Source organism: Sceloporus occidentalis, unplaced genomic scaffold, assembly GCF_023333645.1.
Source record: "Sceloporus occidentalis isolate IW3139 unplaced genomic scaffold, rSceOcc1.0.p SCAF_101, whole genome shotgun sequence".
In the NCBI taxonomy this organism is placed as follows: domain Eukaryota; kingdom Metazoa; phylum Chordata; class Lepidosauria; order Squamata; family Phrynosomatidae; genus Sceloporus; species Sceloporus occidentalis.
In genome coordinates, this window is record NW_028317081.1 from 534,720 (window position 1) to 553,838 (window position 19,119).

The 19,119-nt window shown below is 40.8% G+C and overlaps 1 protein-coding gene across 3 annotated transcripts; it reads right to left on the bottom strand.

The window, feature by feature from the left end:
* Positions 1 to 6,319: 6,319 nt before the first annotated feature.
* On the bottom strand, positions 6,320 to 18,671 carry LOC149283766 (G protein-coupled receptor-associated protein LMBRD2). Of its 3 annotated transcripts, XM_089497325.1 has the most exons (18): positions 18,498 to 18,671; positions 16,988 to 17,049; positions 16,415 to 16,543; positions 15,907 to 16,074; positions 15,363 to 15,573; positions 13,745 to 13,819; positions 12,632 to 12,745; positions 12,324 to 12,507; positions 11,548 to 11,729; positions 11,001 to 11,134; positions 10,354 to 10,459; positions 10,168 to 10,265; positions 9,570 to 9,673; positions 8,284 to 8,330; positions 7,913 to 8,018; positions 7,415 to 7,420; positions 7,160 to 7,286; positions 6,320 to 6,386 (listed from the first exon to the last, which is right to left on the bottom strand). In XM_089497325.1, exons 1-18 carry the CDS (start codon positions 18,669 to 18,671, stop codon positions 6,320 to 6,322), a joined length of 2,094 nt encoding a protein of 697 aa, XP_089353451.1. The 3 variants fall into 3 exon arrangements, with proteins under 3 accessions (XP_089353451.1, XP_089353450.1, XP_089353449.1); XM_089497324.1 differs by lacking the exon at positions 7,415 to 7,420 and having other exon boundaries at positions 16,415 to 16,525; XM_089497323.1 differs by lacking the exon at positions 7,415 to 7,420 and having other exon boundaries at positions 16,415 to 16,548; positions 16,936 to 17,049.
* Positions 18,672 to 19,119: the final 448 nt, after the last annotated feature.

Genomic DNA, 19,119 nt, shown 5'->3' on the forward strand with positions numbered 1-19,119 from the left:
AGAATAAGAAGAGAATTACAGAGAACAGGTACACCATCCGTTAAATCACAAAGACGCGATTATCGTTACTTAAAGGCCCAGCCCGTATGGAGATTACTTTGTATTCTGGAGGAGGTTGGGAGCCAGTGGTGGGACCGGCACAGAGGGGCAGCAGATAGAGAGCGATGGGGTGAGAAAATTAGCCTGCCAGACCTGTTCGGGAGGAATTGGTGAAGTTGCAGTAAAACAGATCGGATATCACAAGGGAATTCATTTTCTGTGAAAAGGATTAGCTTTAGAGATTTTGCACAAGTGAATAAGTGGATGTGAGAAAGCGGAGTAGTTCCTATACATATTTTCTCATATTTTTTTTTTTTTAACTCAGCAATATTGGCTAAAATACATGTGATGAGGCTGTCCTTTTTTCCCTCTGAGCATTAAGTCCAGTGCTGTCAATCTGCTTTTACCTCCTTAGTCCCCAACTAACCCTTAAGGACCCAACTAACTCTTAAGCTGAGTGGGGCACTGGAGTGTACAGTGTATAGTGTGTTTGGGTGCGTTATGTAGTGTTTGTGGTTTGTAGATAAAGTTCATATCAGTATAATATGCCAACGATCGGCAAATGTATTTTCCTTGGGCGAGCCAAAGCTGCCATTCTCAATGCTGAGCGCTAGGATATGTCATCACAACCCAGTGGCCCCCATCTCAAAAGGTGCACAGTAGCTTGAAGAGCATCCTTCTGGGGACCAAAACAGGCCAGTTGGGGGGGAAATCAGAGATCTCCCTTGTAGCCAGCCATTGGGAAGATCACCCAAAAGTGTTCTATACTCTGGTTTTGTGTTAGGAGGACTGCTGGCCACATGGACCTGGTGCGCTAAGCCTAGGTGAGAATAAATCACCGCTAACAGTTTAATGCATGGGTCTCACGTTTTGGTTGCAAATTACTGGTAGTTCCAGGTACTAGCGCGTAGTATCCAGCGACTGGGACACGTCACGGTAGGGGTAATGTCTACTCTAACACAACTTTGTCTCAGAAAGAAATACAATTACAAAAAAATCCACTGTGAACTTCTAAATATATTGATGCGGAGCAAAACTTGTAATTAATCACCATATACATATATTTTATTTCATGCAAACCAGAAATGGTCTAACAGCAGTTGCATGACAAACCAGTTAATCAAACATTAATAAGAAATGCATTGCCAAATAACTTAAACCCCTTTACAGATAAGCTCTAAATAAATAGTCTGGCATCCTTCAGGCAAGAGTGGAAATTAAGGCAGAGGTGGGGAAAATAAAAGTCACATGATGTCACAAATATACGTTGTATTCCAGATTCCATTAAACATTATTTGGGGATGCAAAAATGTTAGAATTCCCATAGGAGAAAAAAAAAAAAACCTACATTATATATGTTACACCCCCCTACACACCAGTACCTTTCGGTAAACCGACTACCCTAAGCAATGCTCTCAAAGCTAAAGTACGGCTGTGCTTCTTTGATTTGCCCCACAATGATCTGAGAATGTATCCGTTGCAAGAACCGATTTATGGGAATCGCTCACAAATACTATTTACAGTTATCATATCGCGTGTGCTCATCAGAAACATCAAACCACTCCAAAAAAGGCCATAAAAACCAGCACTAGAATACAGAGCTTGTGCAAAATATCAATTTAAAGGGAAAATTTATATATATATATATATATATATATATATATATATATATATATATATATATATATATATATATATATAAGAAAAAACAAAAAACAAAAAAAAAAAAACTGCGAATTCCAAACCGTGGCCAAAAGCGTTACTTAAAGCCTGAGCCGGTATCCGTCGTACATTTGGTATTCCTATAGCTACTTCGGCAGGAGGGCCTTCTGTACATGACTTCAGTTTGGCTGCGATATCATGGAAAATGTCACTTGACAAGCAGCAATACGATTCTCAGGAAAGAACAGAATTGTTACTTTTATATTCCTTAAACTGTCAAAAAATAAAATTGTGAAAATGTAAATAATTGGGTAGAAATACACATAGGTACTTTGATAAAAGGCCATGTAGCATTCAGAACTACAGTGCTAAATACTATTGAGTGGCGGCTGCTTTAGGGAAAAGCATAAGGAAATGTAACCTTTAATTTATTCAAACGGGGTCCGGTCCAGCCTTTTCTGAATTCAGTTTAACGTTCCTGCTTTAACCCCTTGACTACCAGAGAGCCTTGCAGCACACAACGTTGAAATAAGAACTATACCTAAAGAATGATGAAGTCACATGTTGCTTAATGAGGGCGTCTTTACCTCCTGGAGGGTTCCATATGCTCGCGGTCTATACATACAACCCGCTATAGTTACATTAGAGGTTAGAGATAAAGCATGGATTGGTGGCTCTGCTCTGGGGACAATAGCAATCAATGAAAATTTGGCAAGGAGGTCAAATGGATTCAATAAAATTACACCCCCCCCCCCAACCAGTATATAAAACTTCATAAAAGACCGAATAATTGCAACATTTAAAGTTCCTTCCAGGTGAATAGGCCTGCCGGGTTCTGCTGATCTGTAGCGTAAAAGACTGTGCAAACTGGACTAATTGGCATTATTCATTCATCAAACCGTACAAATACTGACATATTAGTACATTACATAATACCACAATTACCATGAAATCAATGGATTCAAAGGGAGACTGCAAAGTGCCATGTTGTAGAAATCATTTTACAGCAAGAAGGCTTTAACAGAAACTGTTAGAACTATTTATGCTGTATATCTAGTGAGGCCAAACAAAGACGGCACCTATATAAAACCATCAAGGCGGCATGTTCCCACCAATATCCAGTATAGAATTAATTAACTACAGTCTATTGATACAGCCTGCCACCAGTATAATGATCACGCTGTACAAAAAGAACACCGAAAAGCAAACACCTGCTGAATTAACAAAAAAACCCCAAAAAGCACCACTTTGGGGTCGTTTAAAAAGTGGTTTTGAGAATTTGCCTCATCACCATTGCAACCAATGGAATGTTTGTGCTGATCAGACTTACTTGGTAATATAACTCACTATATATCCACATACGTGTGCGCAATCACTCTTCCTGCGTCATTCCATTCCAATCCATATGAACTCACCAATTTCCTGCGATGACATTGGATCGGTAGGATGAACACCGGAGAAGCAAATTGGCTTTTAATTGGGCACTCAGGTCATAGCGTGTCCTTTAACGTATACAATATCTTTGTGGCCCCCAGAAATTTTCCCAGAGTTGCTTTTGAAATTGCCGAAAAGAAATAAAAATGCACACATTCCACAAATTATTAAAAACATTGAAGCTGATGGATATTTTCGACTTATACTGGTCTCGTAGGTTATTTTAGTTTTTTTAACTATATTTTATATCTTATATAAAGCAGAATTAGTTTTTTTTTTTTTTTGTTATCTTTTATTTTACTTGCTGACCGACAGATTCTTCCACTTCTTACCCCAAGGGAAGAGAAGAAAAAAAAATACCAAATTGATTGTTTCACTAGTAAAAGGGCCTTCTGGGTACTAAAGCTATCCACTATGCACTACAATGCAGCAAGATAACATCTCGGGTGCTTTACTTGGAAATTAAAACAGAAAAAAAGGCACAAAACTGATAAACTTGACAGACACTAACAGAAAACAATTTAAAACCTTGAAAACATGTTATAAAAAAATTGAGGTTTCCGCTAAAAGCAGAATATAGTTAGCAAAGGAAAGGCTTTATCAGAGGGATGTGCGTTCATTACGCCTGCTACAACCGTTTTGTAACAGCATCTATCGGAAGATCATAGAACTGGTATTTGATGTCATCATTACGGGCAAAATACAGCCGGCCATATTCAACTATTAAACGTCACACCAATACACGGGAAGCTCGGGCGAAGGAGAAGCTGGAGCAAAGCAGTGGAAGAAACATATCTGTGCTGTCATATCCTATACATATCCCGTTCTGAAGACACGAGAAAAATCTTCAGCCGCTACATACTGGATCAGAGGACCTCTGGCAACAGCCCAGAAGAAAGCCACATATTTCGTGGGAACACAGAAGATCAAATCTGTACGGCCACCGATGGCTTTCTACATAATATGTAGAAGTTGAAAAATTGTTCTGTGATTCTAGTGAAATGGAGAATAACGATGACTTCTGTCCATGTAACACACGTTTTTTTTACAACGTGATAGAGATCGCCCGTAACGAGTTTTCCAGTTCAGACTCCTACATTGCAAAGACGACACGCTTTCCTCTTCCACATCTTCAGCCAACATTCAGCGTTGCTGACGCACGGTAGTTGGAAATTCTAGCATGTGCTGCTCTGAACGATGTCCGGTTCCAGACATGCGGATCACCAATGGGATCAGGTTTTTGTGACTTTGTACAGCTGGGCACCCAGAAATCTCGTCTGGAGACTCGTCTGCTCTTGTTGATACTCTTAAAAAAAATTCCCTTGTGATTTCCTTTGTGACAAATGTTCTTCATAACATTAAAGACCGGGAGCCCAAGGTATCAGAGTTGTGCTTGACCCTCAGATTGACCCCAGATTACCGCACACCAGCACAATTTTGTGAAGCTAGATGAAGACAACTTGGTCTGATTTTCATTGCAACACTTGCTGAAAACTTTGTACCCAAGGACTATGAATCACAGACGCTGTTCCAATGCCAATATTATCCTTCACGTGACGCCAACATCCCCGATAAAAAAATGCAACGGTATCCAGAAAAAACTAATCCTGAACCGGCACTCGAGGCATACCACCTACTAGCTACCGAGATAAATAATGCTACCCGTTATGCTGAAAAGCTATCCATATGAAATCTCTTCAATAGCTCCCGCATTGTACTAGAAAGGCAAGACAAACGTCATATCCGCAAGGATCCAAGGGGTTTCTACAGAACACAGACAAAAGGGTTAATTGCCAGAATGTCCCACTGATCTAACCAGGTAAAGCATCATCGCTGATGGAAGCCGGTCCGTAACCACATCCCCAGGCGCATCACAAGAATGAGAGCAGAACTAGGCTTTCAGACCGTTCCATGTGCAGTAAATGTACAGCATGTGTCACAAAGTATTGCTTTCCTTTGTTAGTTCAGGTCACACAAGTATCGCTTATGTGTGGGTTTGCGGAGCATTTAAAATTACAAATCAATTTGTTTGTAATAGCTTAATTGGTAATTTGATGGTATTGGGTGTGTGTGTGGGGGGGTCCTTCAATAAAGTATTAAAATATCTCTTTACAGAAAATTAACAATTTTACACTGCAGAAGCAACGACCCTTTAAACACAAGCACACAGTACCCTTGCCGTCAGATGCTTGGTTTCTACAGATTATAAGAGCTTCACTTTTTCTCAGCATCTAAAAAATGTGTCCTTTGTTAGCAGGTGCAAAGTTATGCACAACATACACTAAGCAAAATATTAAGCCCCCTGCATGCAATAACGAGCAGCACTTCCTCCCACACACAAAAGCTCCGTTAGCCTATTTACAGACCCCAGTGTTAACGGTCCAGACCGAGACCCACAGAGTGAAAAACGCAATCAGACATGTACGTACCCCACCTAATGCTACTGGATTGTCACCTTACACTGGGAAGCAGGTACGTAAGGTACGGGGGGGGGGGGTAGACTGTTTACAAACATAGGGACACCAGCCCTTTCACACACACACTACAGGCAACGCAACGCTCCATTTTCTTTCCCGCAGTTGTCTGACTTTAAAGGCGACACACGGTAACTGTATGTAAATCAGCTTCTGTTTAGCCCCTCCCATCCATTAGCATACAAGGCCCACAGACGATTTCAGGTCTACATTCCCGCTTTATGTTGATCAGCTGTGCTGTAAAAGATATCGGCCCATTTAGGTTGAGAAAAGCCTAGAATAAGAACGCGTAGTTTAACCTCCCACGAATAATTTAGAAAAAGGCGACAAACTAGTATGAAAATAAATAAAAATCAGCAAATGACAGCATTGTGCAACTAAAAGCAATCTATGCCGATTTCCATACTGTCCTGCTACAGCGACGTATTTCCAGTCATTAACAGGTAACACAAACACATGACATCTGTTGTAACAGTAGACGGAGTAGTGTTTGCACGCCACTTTATGTAGGCGTAGGTCCAACCCGGAAGATATGGCGGCTCTTTCAGCCTCAAAAAGTGCAAAGGCTGTTAAGTGATTTTCAAAGTTATTGTTATCAGATTTTTTTTTCCTTCAGATGAAAACCATTTTTTTGTTTTGTTTTATCACGAGCTGGGATATATACAGCTGGGACATCTGTAGTTTTAGATGATCTGTGTTCCTGGCCAGACTTATACATCATCAAATATTCTGCTGTTTGACGTAGACATGGATAAATATCTTCCGCCCGGCTGGTACCTAAATAGATGAAAAATTAGCGAATGCGTTACACAGAGAAAAGTGACTTTTGAGGGAAGGAGCACACAGAAAAGTAATGAAAGAATGACACGAGGAAGGTGTATGGACATGAAATCAATCAACCAAAGCAAGAATTTACAGGCGAGACAATTTCACTAACTTTTATTATAAATTAGGGATATTTCTTGTAAGTCCCAACAGTTGAACTATGTGTAAATGTTCAACTTGCAGGAGAAAGTTAAAAGTTGACTCTTCAGCGCACATAATGAACTCGATAAGTTGAGTCTTGTTTAAGTGCATAAACTCCACGTCAAGCATTGGATTTATAGCCAGGGAGAGCTCGGCGGGACAGAGAGATCGGGCAACTTAATTCTCTCTCCTAAACAGTAGTAGTGTTGGTGAAAGATACCCTCATGACCCGAGTGTACAGCAAAGGAGGCAATGGAAAGCAAAAGTATCTGCAGAGTCCTACGATTACCCCCTCTCTAATATGCTCTTAACGCACCCTCTGCTGTTCATTATGTACACTGGAGCAAACAATGTGAACATCAAGCAAAGACACTCTTCCTCTTTCACCAGCATCCCCTGTCCCATTTACTAAGGTTGACTTATTGTCAACCAATTCCTGACCCAATACCGTTGCCTGGTAGGGTCTTGCAGAGGTTAGAAGGCCAATACAAGGTTATCAATGAGTATTAGTTACTGAAAGCTAAACGCTGCAATGGTATTTATCAGCCAACATGCAAACCCATCCTCACCGAAGCGACACTCACCGTCCCGATTCAGAGTCAAGCGGATCATCGGTAAACGTGTCTGCATTAAAATCCAACGGCTCTGCGTCTTGCAGCAGTTCTATCCGATCTTTTTCAGATCTGTTGTTTGCTCTTGTGTACTTTGATGCTGGAAGATATAAGATAAGTAGACGTCGGCCATCTGTTACATGACAAAGGTCTAATACATAAAGCACCAGATAGAAGTCTATTACAATACACAAAAAAGGCTTTACTCCAACATTAACTGCCCTGTACTAATAGCTCATCAACTTTATTTCTCAAAACCTCCAAAGCATCTAATATTCTGTGGTCTGCAGTCCGTTATATTGGTATAAAGCACAAATGGAAGCACCATACCCCTTGTTGTATCATTTAAACTCAATGCTTAGTGATTCAGTTCCACTTTTTCAGTGTACGATCTCCTCTCTAGTACCACTATGTCTTGTATGTCCATGTAATTATTAACTTGTATATATTGTCAATATACAACGTATAGTCGTATATATTTTAATTTCATATTCTCCCTTAGTGTAACAGCGCTATGCAATCTACTGAAATTCTAAACAAAACGCAATAATATCGCTTAAGATTAGATCAGCACTAGCCCATCATCTTGTAGAACATTAATATCAATTTCATGCATTTTCTGGCCCACGAACGCTCTACAAACAGAAGTCATAGTGTTGGACTTCATTGTAATCAGTTGCGTCACGAACCCACATGAAACGCTTCAAATTATGTAATATTAATTACATCTAGAAGTAGTCATTTCGGTGTAACTTGGCTCCTTTTGTTCGGAGTGCACATTCCTGTTTCGGCCGGTGTCTTCTCTGTTGTTCGAGTATCTCTCTTTCCATTCCTGCAAGCAGAAAAGAGATCAGACAGCTGCGATGACAAACGGATGGGTGAAAGATCTAAGAGGTTTGCGGTCACAATAGCAAGGTCATAACAATAAAGAGCGGTTTTAATATGCCACTGAAACAATATTTTGTCTAAATAAATCAGAAGCTCTCATTGGTTTGTGGAACGTGCTGTGAGTTTGTTCCCTTTTCTGTATTTTGAGTTCTACGTGTGAAGAAGTATTGACAAGCTAAAAAGCCACAATAGGCCATGAGATACTTTACCCTTCGACGTGTTTCACCGTCTTCTAGTCTCTGACGTTTTCTTTTCTCTAAAATTCAAATAAACCCCCCCCAAAAACTTGATTACTTAATTTTGCACATCTCAAAACACTAAAGAGATACAAACAGAACACAACATTTGCACATCGAAATAAGCGTTATTTCACTGGAGCCAGGAATTACCGTATTTGCTCGATTATAAGACAACCCCCCCCCAAATCTGAATATTAATTTAGGAAAAAAAGAAAAAGCCAGTAAATGTTAATTCATGTAAACTATTTTTTTTAATAAAAGCTATGATTGAGAAAAATATTTTGGTTTTATTTCCTTCTATTTTCCAACCTGCTCCCCCCTGTTATGCACATCTGCCCCAGAAATGCCTTATACCCCCTATATGCCACTGTGCCCCATGATATGCCTTTTAACCCTCTATATGCCACTGTGCCCCATTATATACCTTTTGACCCTCTATGTGCCACTCTGCTTCCAGAAATGCCTTATAACCCTATATGTCACTCTGGCATTAAGGGAGTTAAAGGGCATATTATGGGGAAGAGTGGCATATAGGGAGGTTTAAGGCATTCAGGAGGCAGAGTGGCATTAAGGGGGTTAAAAGGCATTTCATTGAACACTCTGCCTCCAGAAATGCCTTATGCCCCCCATTTAACACTCCCCCCCCCCCCCCCAAACTTACCGGTGCTTCTGACTCCCCTGTCATGTAGCCGGGGCAGTGTGTAGATGCAACAGGAAGGAGGCGTGGCTAGCAGCGGGGGTTGTCTGCGTCCATCGCACAGACCTTCCCCGACTGTCAGAGAGAATTCCCCGCACCGGTGCGATCTCCGACAGTCGGGGAAGGTCTGCGCCCATCGCGCAGACCTTCCCCGACTGTCGGAGATCGCACCCCTGCTGATAGCCACACCTCCTTCCGGCTGCAGCGTAAGTGCGTGGGATCTACACGCTGCCGGTAAGTGGTGGGGGGGGGGGGGGGAGACAGGAGGATCCAGGTCCCCTGCAGCTGCTGGGGATCTGGATCTTAGGCGTCTCATAGTCAGAACTATTTGAGGTCTCATTATAAGAGGACCCCGATTATAAGAGCATTTGCTCTGAAAAAACCCTCGTCTTATAATCGAGCAAATACGGTAGTTTATCAAAACAAGTATTGCAGATCTGCATATAATATCTGTTCTTGTAAGGCACCTGTCGAATATCTTGGTGACCACAAAAGCATTTATTAGGGCTGTGCAAATTGTTTAGTCCCCCCCCAAAACAAAATAAAAAAAAAATCATACCTCTTCTGATTAACTCCCTGCCTTCATCGGTGAGGTCTGAGGTCATGTCATTATCTCCTATAAACTGCTGAAAGCCGAGCAAGTTCAAGCAACGAGTCCCCAAGCTTAGAGAAAAAGACAGGAGGTCAATGCAAAATCCCTCAACGGCATCAGGAAATCATCAAACTCAGTGCACCAAAACTTTACCTAACTTAAAAGCCAAAACTCTTTTGGAGTTTTGTGTACAGACTATCCTAGTCTCAGATCAGGTAAACCATTTAAATATGCTTTATTATCAGTAAATCAAGAACTAGATTACTGTCGTGTATATGCCTCCCTGTAAGGATATTTACTGTTATAATGTCATTGCAGGGGGGTTTCGTGTCAAAGGTCATATCTTTTATTGGTCCCAACATAAGCAATTGGGACTTCAGAGATCTCTTCTTGAGATGGAAAGAAACCTCTGAAGTGACTGTCAAAGTCAAACTTTTGGCTATAGACTTCTCCCGTTGGACCAATCCAGCTATATCCATTTACCGTAGGGGGATTATTTCACAGTTGATAGCAGATTTTATTAATGCCCTTTACTCAACACGCTAATACTTCATGTGCGTCTTACCTGAAGTACGTAGCGATACAAAGGATAACAACCAGCATGGGATAGTAGATGTAAAACACATCAGCAATAAGAGGCAGGACTCTTAAAGAACCCATAATCTGGAAAACAGAGACAGGATTATAATACCACCGACAATGGCATTTATAATAACGCATTGCATATTGTAATAAAACGAAGACCGCTTACAGAGGTATACGCAGTTGGCTCGGTGTTCTGGTGAGCAATCGACACATCCATGTGCGTCAGCCCCAAAAAATTCAAACATAACGGAGGAGTCAGACGGCAGAACAGCCTGGTAGAAAGGAAAAGGAAAAACTGAGCCAAAACAATAAATGAAAATAAATAAAAAGAAGATAAAACTGACCACAATCACAAAAAGCTTCTCATTATTCCTAAGAGAATCGCTCGTTGCTCCCTGTATGTCAGATACATTAAACGAGTTTTAAACAAGCTGACAGTGTGGGTCAAAGGAGACAAAGACCACCAAAAGGGCTGAAAGTATAAATCTGTATGCAGACAGTGATTTGTGGAGCCTTCCAATAACTGATGTAGTTATCAGGACTGACTGAACAGCAGTACTCACAGCTTATGATTTATAAAAATAAAAAAATTGTAACAGCATGTAGTTATTTTGTCGACTTAAAAACAATGCTGGTCATTTAAATTTACTTTCATAGAAATAGTAGCATTTAAAAACCCTTGGGGATTTTAGAGACAAAACCTGTGAATTTCATATAACATGTAAAGGCAAATTACCACTGCTGGTTCACTAAAACTACAGTATATACAGAGATATACTCAGAGAACAGCCTCACACAAGGCATTCTACTTACATGCCGCTAAACAAAAGGCTGTATGCGTCCGTTTGATGGTGAGAGGCTAAATAGTAATAGTTGAATACCCGGATCCTGAAGACCGTCGAATAAACACAGATACTCAGAAAGAATATGGTGAGGAAGCAGGCCACCTGAAAACAAGTACATGGAGCATTAGTGTGACCATATTGTTGGTATACCCCACTAAAGAGACTAAAGAGATGTGCAGACACAGCTTCAGAAGTGGACAATCTACGAGAAATCGTAACAAACCCATGTACCAAAACTAAACTCAATCCCTAAACACACAGACAGGACACAGCTACCCTAAAATCCCACAGCATCATTCCTATTCAAACTCTTTGCTCTACACGACTGTGACCCCTCCTAATGTGTACACACATACGCTGCCTCATATTACAATTATCACAATTACCTTTCACGTGTTAAGGTCAAAATTAAAGGGTTGGCCGTCTATCTCTCTAACATGCCAAATAATTTCAAGTGTGCTATTTAAATCTGTTAGCTACTATTACAGTAATAGTCATCATTCACCACTCCTTACCTCGATATAAATATAGTTGTACGTTCTCTCCGCCTGCTGTATAAAAACAGCAAAGAGAGACAGCACTGGTTTTGTGCTAAAGAAAGTGCACTCTGACCAGACAACCACAGCCGAGACGATGACCAAGACGACGGCCAGGATCCGAGAACACCAGGGGTGGAGAAGGCATTCCCAATACCACTCTGTCGACAGATCCGAAAAGTTATATTAATTACACCCTAACCGGCTTATCGTCCATTTATCAGCCAATGAAGAGGTCGTTTAGCACATCTATTTAAACAAATTAATTGCTTCGATTATGAAATACAATAAAGACTCAATGCAGACTCCTGTATGTAGAAATATATATTATATACACACTACATTAAAATATATACTATACTCACCCCCCCATATCTATGGCATTACTCTGATGAGTATATTATCAACGTACTACTGAAGTGTGTTGAATTATTAGAAGAAAAAAAAAAAAGCCTTCCTAAAAGGATTTCTGCAAACAAATTAATATTCTGAAAATATAATTAATAATTTTATGTTATAATACATTTCTCAAAAGTAAAACTGAACTTGTAGATTGTTTGGTTCATATCCCTCTTCTAAGATCAGTAACAATTCCCCATATTACATGTACATCATAATGCCCGAGAAAAGAATTCTAAATGTGGCGCAGACACCAGGGAAAGAAGTAGAACGTTCCAGCTGACTGCTCCATACGTAGCAAAGTGCATCTGAACTATTGAGTGAACCCCGCGCCAGTCCGGGGGTGCAGCTCGTACCGATAGTGGGGGTGTAGAAACGCCGGCTGAACCAGCTTTCTGACTCCTGAGGAGGGAACGTACGAACAAACTGTCTGGTGGCACTTGTCTCGTTCTTCGCAATGTCTTCCAGATAAAAGGCCTGTTCCAGAAGTATCCCCCACTGGACCTGTGTCCGACGATGCCTCTGAACGGCATAGATAACCTGTCGGCAGAAGAAAGACTTCCATAAACAAAACATTCTATATAAACAGGAAAAGCTTCCCAGTTCAAATATCACCCCACATGCGTTATAATTCCAAGTGTGAGTTAGCGGCACGGACACATACCTGTTTGTGAAGTTTCACAAGCATCTTCTCACTTGGATAACTGATATCCCTTTCTTCAAAGTCTTCATAGTCATCCATATTCCTTCCCATTTTCTCTTGGTACTCGGCTGGGCACTAAAATACATATTATAATGAAGCTTTGCAATACCGACCACGCTGCAAGTGCATTGGGCCGTATTTATTAGACATGTGCATTCGTATTCCCTTCGAACATGAAAACCAACACGAAGGCGGCGGCAAAACATACACGGAGACACACAACGTGAAGAATCTTTGCGTTTGTCTTCGTCAATATCTCCAACTACAGTATCTCACAAAAGTGAGTACACCCTCACATTTTTGTAAATATTTTATCTTTTCATGTGACAACACTGAAGAAATGACTCTCTGCTACAATGTAAAGTTGTGAGTGTACAGCCTGTATAACAGCATAAATTTGCTGTCCCCTCAAAAACCAATTGGTTGATGCTAGAGGAGGCCCCTGCAGGCGACCAATAGAGTCGCTCTTATGGACCTTTAACTCCTGGAGTAGGGAGAGGCGGAGTTTCACCATCAGGAGTTAAAGGTCCATATGAGCGACTCGACTGGTTGCCAGCAGGGGACTCGTCTGCCATCAACCAATGAAGAGCAGCTGCACTTCATTGGTTAATGGCAGAGGAAGCCCCTGCTGGCAACCAATAGAGTTACTCGTATGGACCTTTAAAAAGCTGGCTCCAAAGCTGCTGCGTATCGCGTTAATAAAAATAAAAAAAAAGGAAAAAAAAAATAATCAACACGAAGAGTGTACACGAATATTCGCCCAATCTCGGAACAGGCGAATATTCATGGAATACGAATAATATTTTTTTCCCCATGAAGACAAACACAAAAGTCTAGTATTTATTATCAGCAGTTCTGGGGCAACGTTCCAAATGTGGAAGAATCGCTATGGCAACTTACAGACTATTCCACACGGTTACTTGACATTGGGCTATAGAATTCCGTTTTACAATTAACGACCATAGACTACCTGCCGCAGGTGACCCCATCTATTCTGCCCATTTCTCTACCTGTATCAGGCATACCATCAGGCACTGGCAAGTAAAAAGAACCCCCAACACTGCATTTTCCTACCTTTTTCAAAATCGTGTCCACACACTTCCGTAACGGGTGATTATATTTAATGCTTTCATTTACTTTTCGAACTTCCTGCATAGTAAAAGAAACATGTGGTACACTAAATTCAATAAACATTTCATGAGCAATGTTGACATTTCTTTAATAAATACATCTATTACACAACTATATTTGCATCATGCTACTCCTTGTTTAATCATGAATTTATATAAAATGTTTAAAATATATTATATATATATATATATATATATATATATATATATATACACACACACACACACTTAAAAAAACAAAATAAGTGTGATCTTTTTGAAGTAAAACAATATTTATCAGTGTATTATAGGTGCGTTATAAATTATAGCTGTTGAGCTGATTTGTCTATGTAATAAGGAACTGATCTCAGATCACAGAGGTCACTTAATCTTCAGGCACTCCTTATACCCGATTTCCTCATGTAAATACTCCCAATGTACAACATTGATTTTAGGCAAAATACCATTCTAACTGATGCATAACACATACCGTATTTATCGGCGTATAAAACGCACTGGTGTATAACACGCACCCTCATTGTAACAAGGAAATTTAAGTAAAAAAGTTTAAATAATAAACTCAGACACACACTAATTTTATATATTTCCCGTATTTGATAGGCCCATCCAGACTCCCTACCTTTTGGGAACTACCTTCCAGCGTTTTACTTTTTGTGCTGATGCCAGGGCTGGAGTGACGTCATCACCCGGCTCCCGGCATCAGAGAGGGTGCGCGAGAGAGCTGTGCAGGGGAAGATTGTGCAGCTCTAGGATTTATCGCCGTATAACACGCAGGTAGGGTTTCAGCTTCATATTTTAGTTACAAAAAGGGCGTGTTATAAGCCGATAAATGCGGTATCGACTTTAAACAAGTTTCGACACCCCCTTAAACCATCATAAAAACCCAAAGGGCTACAAGGTGTAAAATCACTGTTTTTACAAAACCATTTCTTAAAAACTTTACATTAACCTAAAGTTCCATCCTATAAAATAATAATAGGATCATTCTATAGATACAGCTTCCATAATCCGGAGTCAAAATTAGGGCTGAAAAAAAACACTTTAATAAAAAACACATGGAATTTAGTTTTGACGGAGCTGGAGAGCTAGTCATCAGCTATCCCTGGGTATATAAAAAACATATTCCTCGATCGTATAGCTGTGCTCTTTAAAATGGTATAATTAGATCACCAGTCTGATGGACTGAGCTGTGCCTCGTGTCTGGATTTGATCCTCTATCAAACAGCCACAGGTGGCATCAGGTGCCAGTTTGACAACTATGACGGATAGAGATGCTTTAAAGCAGGTGTGGAAAAATGTAGTTTTGGACCAAACCTCCCATTACACTCCCACCGTCACTAGCGGCTTTTAACGTGCAGTCAGGATTCTGGATGTTTACTGGTATAACTTGATTGGCAATAACCATGAAATGAAGCCCAATATTTCTTAAATGTTTCCAGTAAAACAAAGCCCGGGTGATTTGTTTATTTAGAAACCAAAGACCCGCCAGAAAAAATGGTCAAGCTGGTCATGTGAGGATGACATGGAAGACACTAACACCTTTGTATTTTGATAACCTTTACCTCCATGACATCCTCCAAGTTTTCTTCTGCATCTGCTTTCTCAGTGGTTAATTTGGCCGCTTTGAAATACGTTTTCATCAGGAGGTAACCTTTCTTTGCGCCATTCCAGTGAGATCGAGGAATTTCCACTAAGCCATAACCCATCAACAGGACAAGGAGGAACAGACCCCAAGTGTTGGCTGCAGCAATCCCAATGGTTTGGAGTTGGTACCTAAAAAAGGAAAACGCAACCGGATTAAGTGGAAGAAGATACTCTCGAGATGCTACAAAATCTAGACAGGGAATAACTGATCAAACCAGAGAGCAAAGAGTGATTTAACCCCTTAATGACAAAGCCTGTACATGTACGGGCTCAAAATGCATTGTTTTCAATGGGTTTAGGGACCGCCCGTTGTCCTTAAGGAGTTAAGCGCACTGGCCTTTCAACCACAGATACTACCCCACTAAAGAAGACACCCAAGAAGAACAGCATTACAGCTCAGAGGAACAAAGAAAGACAAAAGCGTAAATAAAAAAAACAAAAAACTTAAAAATAGAGGATTACCACTCCAGGTGCAGCTTGGGGTTCACAGCGACGTAGATTAAAAGTGCTCCAAAAATCAGCAGGTATGTTCCGTAGTAAATAGCATTCTCAATAAGGGCCGTCTTAATTTTCCCTGTAATGGAGAAGCCACCAGATCGTGCATAGGACTGCATGAAGGGCAGGAGAATCCTGTGACAGGAGCAAACGGGTTAATTTCAGTAATCCGCATTCTGTATCAAGGGCTATTCAAAGAGAGAACGTTTACAATATTATTGGCCATCGGGAGAACTGAACGACTGTTCTGACACTACAGCTGTAGCCGCTAGGGCAGAAATGTCTGTCGATTACCTTACAAGTTCACAAGACTTTGCAGCTGCGCATGGTTTGCTTAATGCTCTTCGTGTTGATGGGAAACTTAATGCGCCAAGTATGTTGTAAAAAAAAGGAAAAGCAAACATGCAATAACGGAAATGAATACTGTGCGGGGGGAAATAGTTAAGTATACATTACTATCTGGAGTACCACTTACCAAGTGAGGAACTGGGATGTCCAATAGACCACACGCCAGAAAATCGGCATGATGCCTTTGGGAATGTAGCTCCATGGTTTGTAACACTCCTGGGGTGGTGCGTCATCAGCACTCCTGTCAAAACAGGGACTGCACTTTAATTAACGCATTATACAGTGCTAAAGAATACGAGGACGCTTTATAAATAAATAAAGAGTGGTGTTCATTCTATGGGAAGACTACATATGCACTTATAATATATTATATCCATTTATATATTCATAACCTTCTGATTGTGTATTTATTTTGGTTGCAAAATATAGATAGCCTAAGACAATCCATGGGGCAAATCAATAAGAGAATTTTTGGAGGAATGTAAATGTTGAGAAGACCAGAGGACTCTATAGCTCTTGTGTGCAAATTCTAGGCTTGCATGCAGTAGATCAAACACGGCTCTTTAAAGTGCAGCCATGGCAGATGTATTTCGAATATCACCGCTCGCCGTGTGTGAGAGCAAAATACCTCAGTGCGTTCTTATCAACCTGAGGCCGGGAAACATTGTCAACCGCGGCTACTGTGGTTGTGGCCGCAAACTGGCTTGTGTTGATGGTGACCGGTGAGAATGAATTTCTGGCGAGGCATCGATTGTAAATAGTCTAGAAAAGATAGGATAACTTTCCATTACTTATGGGCTTCTGCGAAGAATGAAAAGAGCATTCAAATCATGAAGTATTATAAAATTGTTAGTAGGAGGAGGAAAGAAACAAAAAACACAGTAGAGGGACTACTTTGGTGTGTATATACATGCCAAAGGAGCCCAGGCCAATTTACAGCCAAAAAAATGACTGTGGAGCCGAGTGGATTATTAATCCGAGTAGAGTTTCCATTTAAGAAAGTTGTAACCAGTGGGGATTGGGATCTGCAGACTATGATTTATCTGCTATACGAATTCAAAGCTGTTTTGAATTTCGATTGAACTTGGCTCTTAGATTTATTAAACGTCAGAATAGCTGCCATGTTTTATATCATGTTACACTAATTCAACATTTTAATAGGAGCTTTAAACGCTTCCTCTAAACTATGCAGATCTCACAATACATGATCTGATGTATAGAATTTAAATCCTTAAGATCTGGTATCTGCGGACAAATCAGTGTTATAGTACAGGTGTATTTACGCAGCCCTGGCTCACCTGCACTCCAAGAACAATACCTGTGAAGCGACAGCCGGATCCCCAGGTCAGGCTCCCCTGGGTCAATTCTATGCTAATTAAAGCTTTCAGGTTCTATATTCTCAATCTTGGCGTTAAACTGGTTTCGGCTTAGTAGTGCCATGGTCACCATTAAAGGTTTTCAGACGCTCCCTAGAGTGAGCTGTATAAACACTAGTATGCCAATTTGCAGCATCAGTAGCCACGATGACAGGTGTTTTATTGTTCACTGCCTGGAGCAGAAGAATATCCATTTTTTGTTTGCTCAGAATTTTTCCCATTTACTCCACAGCATACGTCTTGTTACCGCTCCATGCTCTGTGCTCTACCCGATGCCAGGCTCTGGAAGGAGACATTACATCCCAAAACTGCTTAATTGGGAGATGGACAAACAGCGAAGGAGCCATTGCGGGCTCCTGTCCAAATATAAAACCAGATAAAAGTAGGTTTTGCTATCAGTACCCTGCCCCTCAAATAGTCGCAGCAAATACTGTAGGTCACAGAGCCACATTCATGTTTTCCCTTATACACAAAAGAACTAATAATACATGGTTACTCGGGCTGAGAGGCCATCAAGTTCAACCCTTCCAAATAGCTATGATTTGAACCCTACGAGCCATAACGCTGCTCCCTTTTACCTAAAAGAACCTTATCTTATCTCACTTTTTTTCTTTCTTCTCTTGTAGTCCTTCTGTTACATCCCAAGCTGTATGCTAGCCACCTTCTGAACCCGTGCAATAATGTGATCAAGTGTAAAGTTCAACCAACAGAGATACTTTATCCTAGAAGAAGTAGATTGACTCCTAAACTCTAGAAACGTGATCCCCAGAATCCACGATCTACTTCAATTCATAATATAATGTTCATGTACACGCAAGCTTTCATGTTCCTTACCGTACTAACATCCAGCGGTAAGATAAAGACTATCAAGAAACAGAGGTACCAGGCCAGGAGGGTTGCGACGATCACGAGCCTGTGCTGTTTCTTAAAGTCTCCGTATCGGTGTAAAAGGAAGAGAGCCAGGAAAAAGACAAAGACGATCTCGATTCCGAGAGCGGCTCCACTCATTGTAACAGCGTCTTCACGGTCAGCGCCGAGGCTCACAGACCGCGATCAAAGCTGCGAAGACATAATGAGAGTGCAACGATTAACTAAACCGGGTGCAACGTAAACCTTGTGAACGGTATCCAATGTGATTGTAACCCCATCACCATAATATTGCGGAACCGGTTCTACTTTGGCCATCAGTGAAACGGGAGCGAGATATTACATCCTCAGACTGAGCATATTAGAAGGGAGCTACCAGAGTACCTACTGGAACCGCGTGCTCTCACATATATATTCAGAGACAAATGGACACCAAGTCATCGAGTCCCAGACGGTCAATAGGAAATGAATACCGTATTTGCTCGATTATAAGACGACCCTGATTATAAGACGACCCCCCAAAATCTGAATATTAACTTAGGAAAAAAAGAAAAAGCCTGAATATAAGACGACCCTAAAGGAAAAAAGT

Bases quoted from the DNA above. Each gene is read 5' to 3' on its own strand.
- LOC149283766 (XM_089497323.1), bottom strand. From the start codon at position 18,671: ATGAGTGGAGCCGCTCTCGGAATCGAGATCGTCTTTGTCTTTTTCCTG. The intron at 8,019-8,283 runs GTAAAGTATCTC...TTCTGCTTGCAG, and splicing joins ACGGTGAAACACGTCGAAGG to GAATGGAAAGAGAGATACTC. The intron at 6,387-7,159 runs GTGAGTGTCGCT...TCATCTATTTAG, and splicing joins CTTGACTCTGAATCGGGACG to GTACCAGCCGGGCGGAAGAT.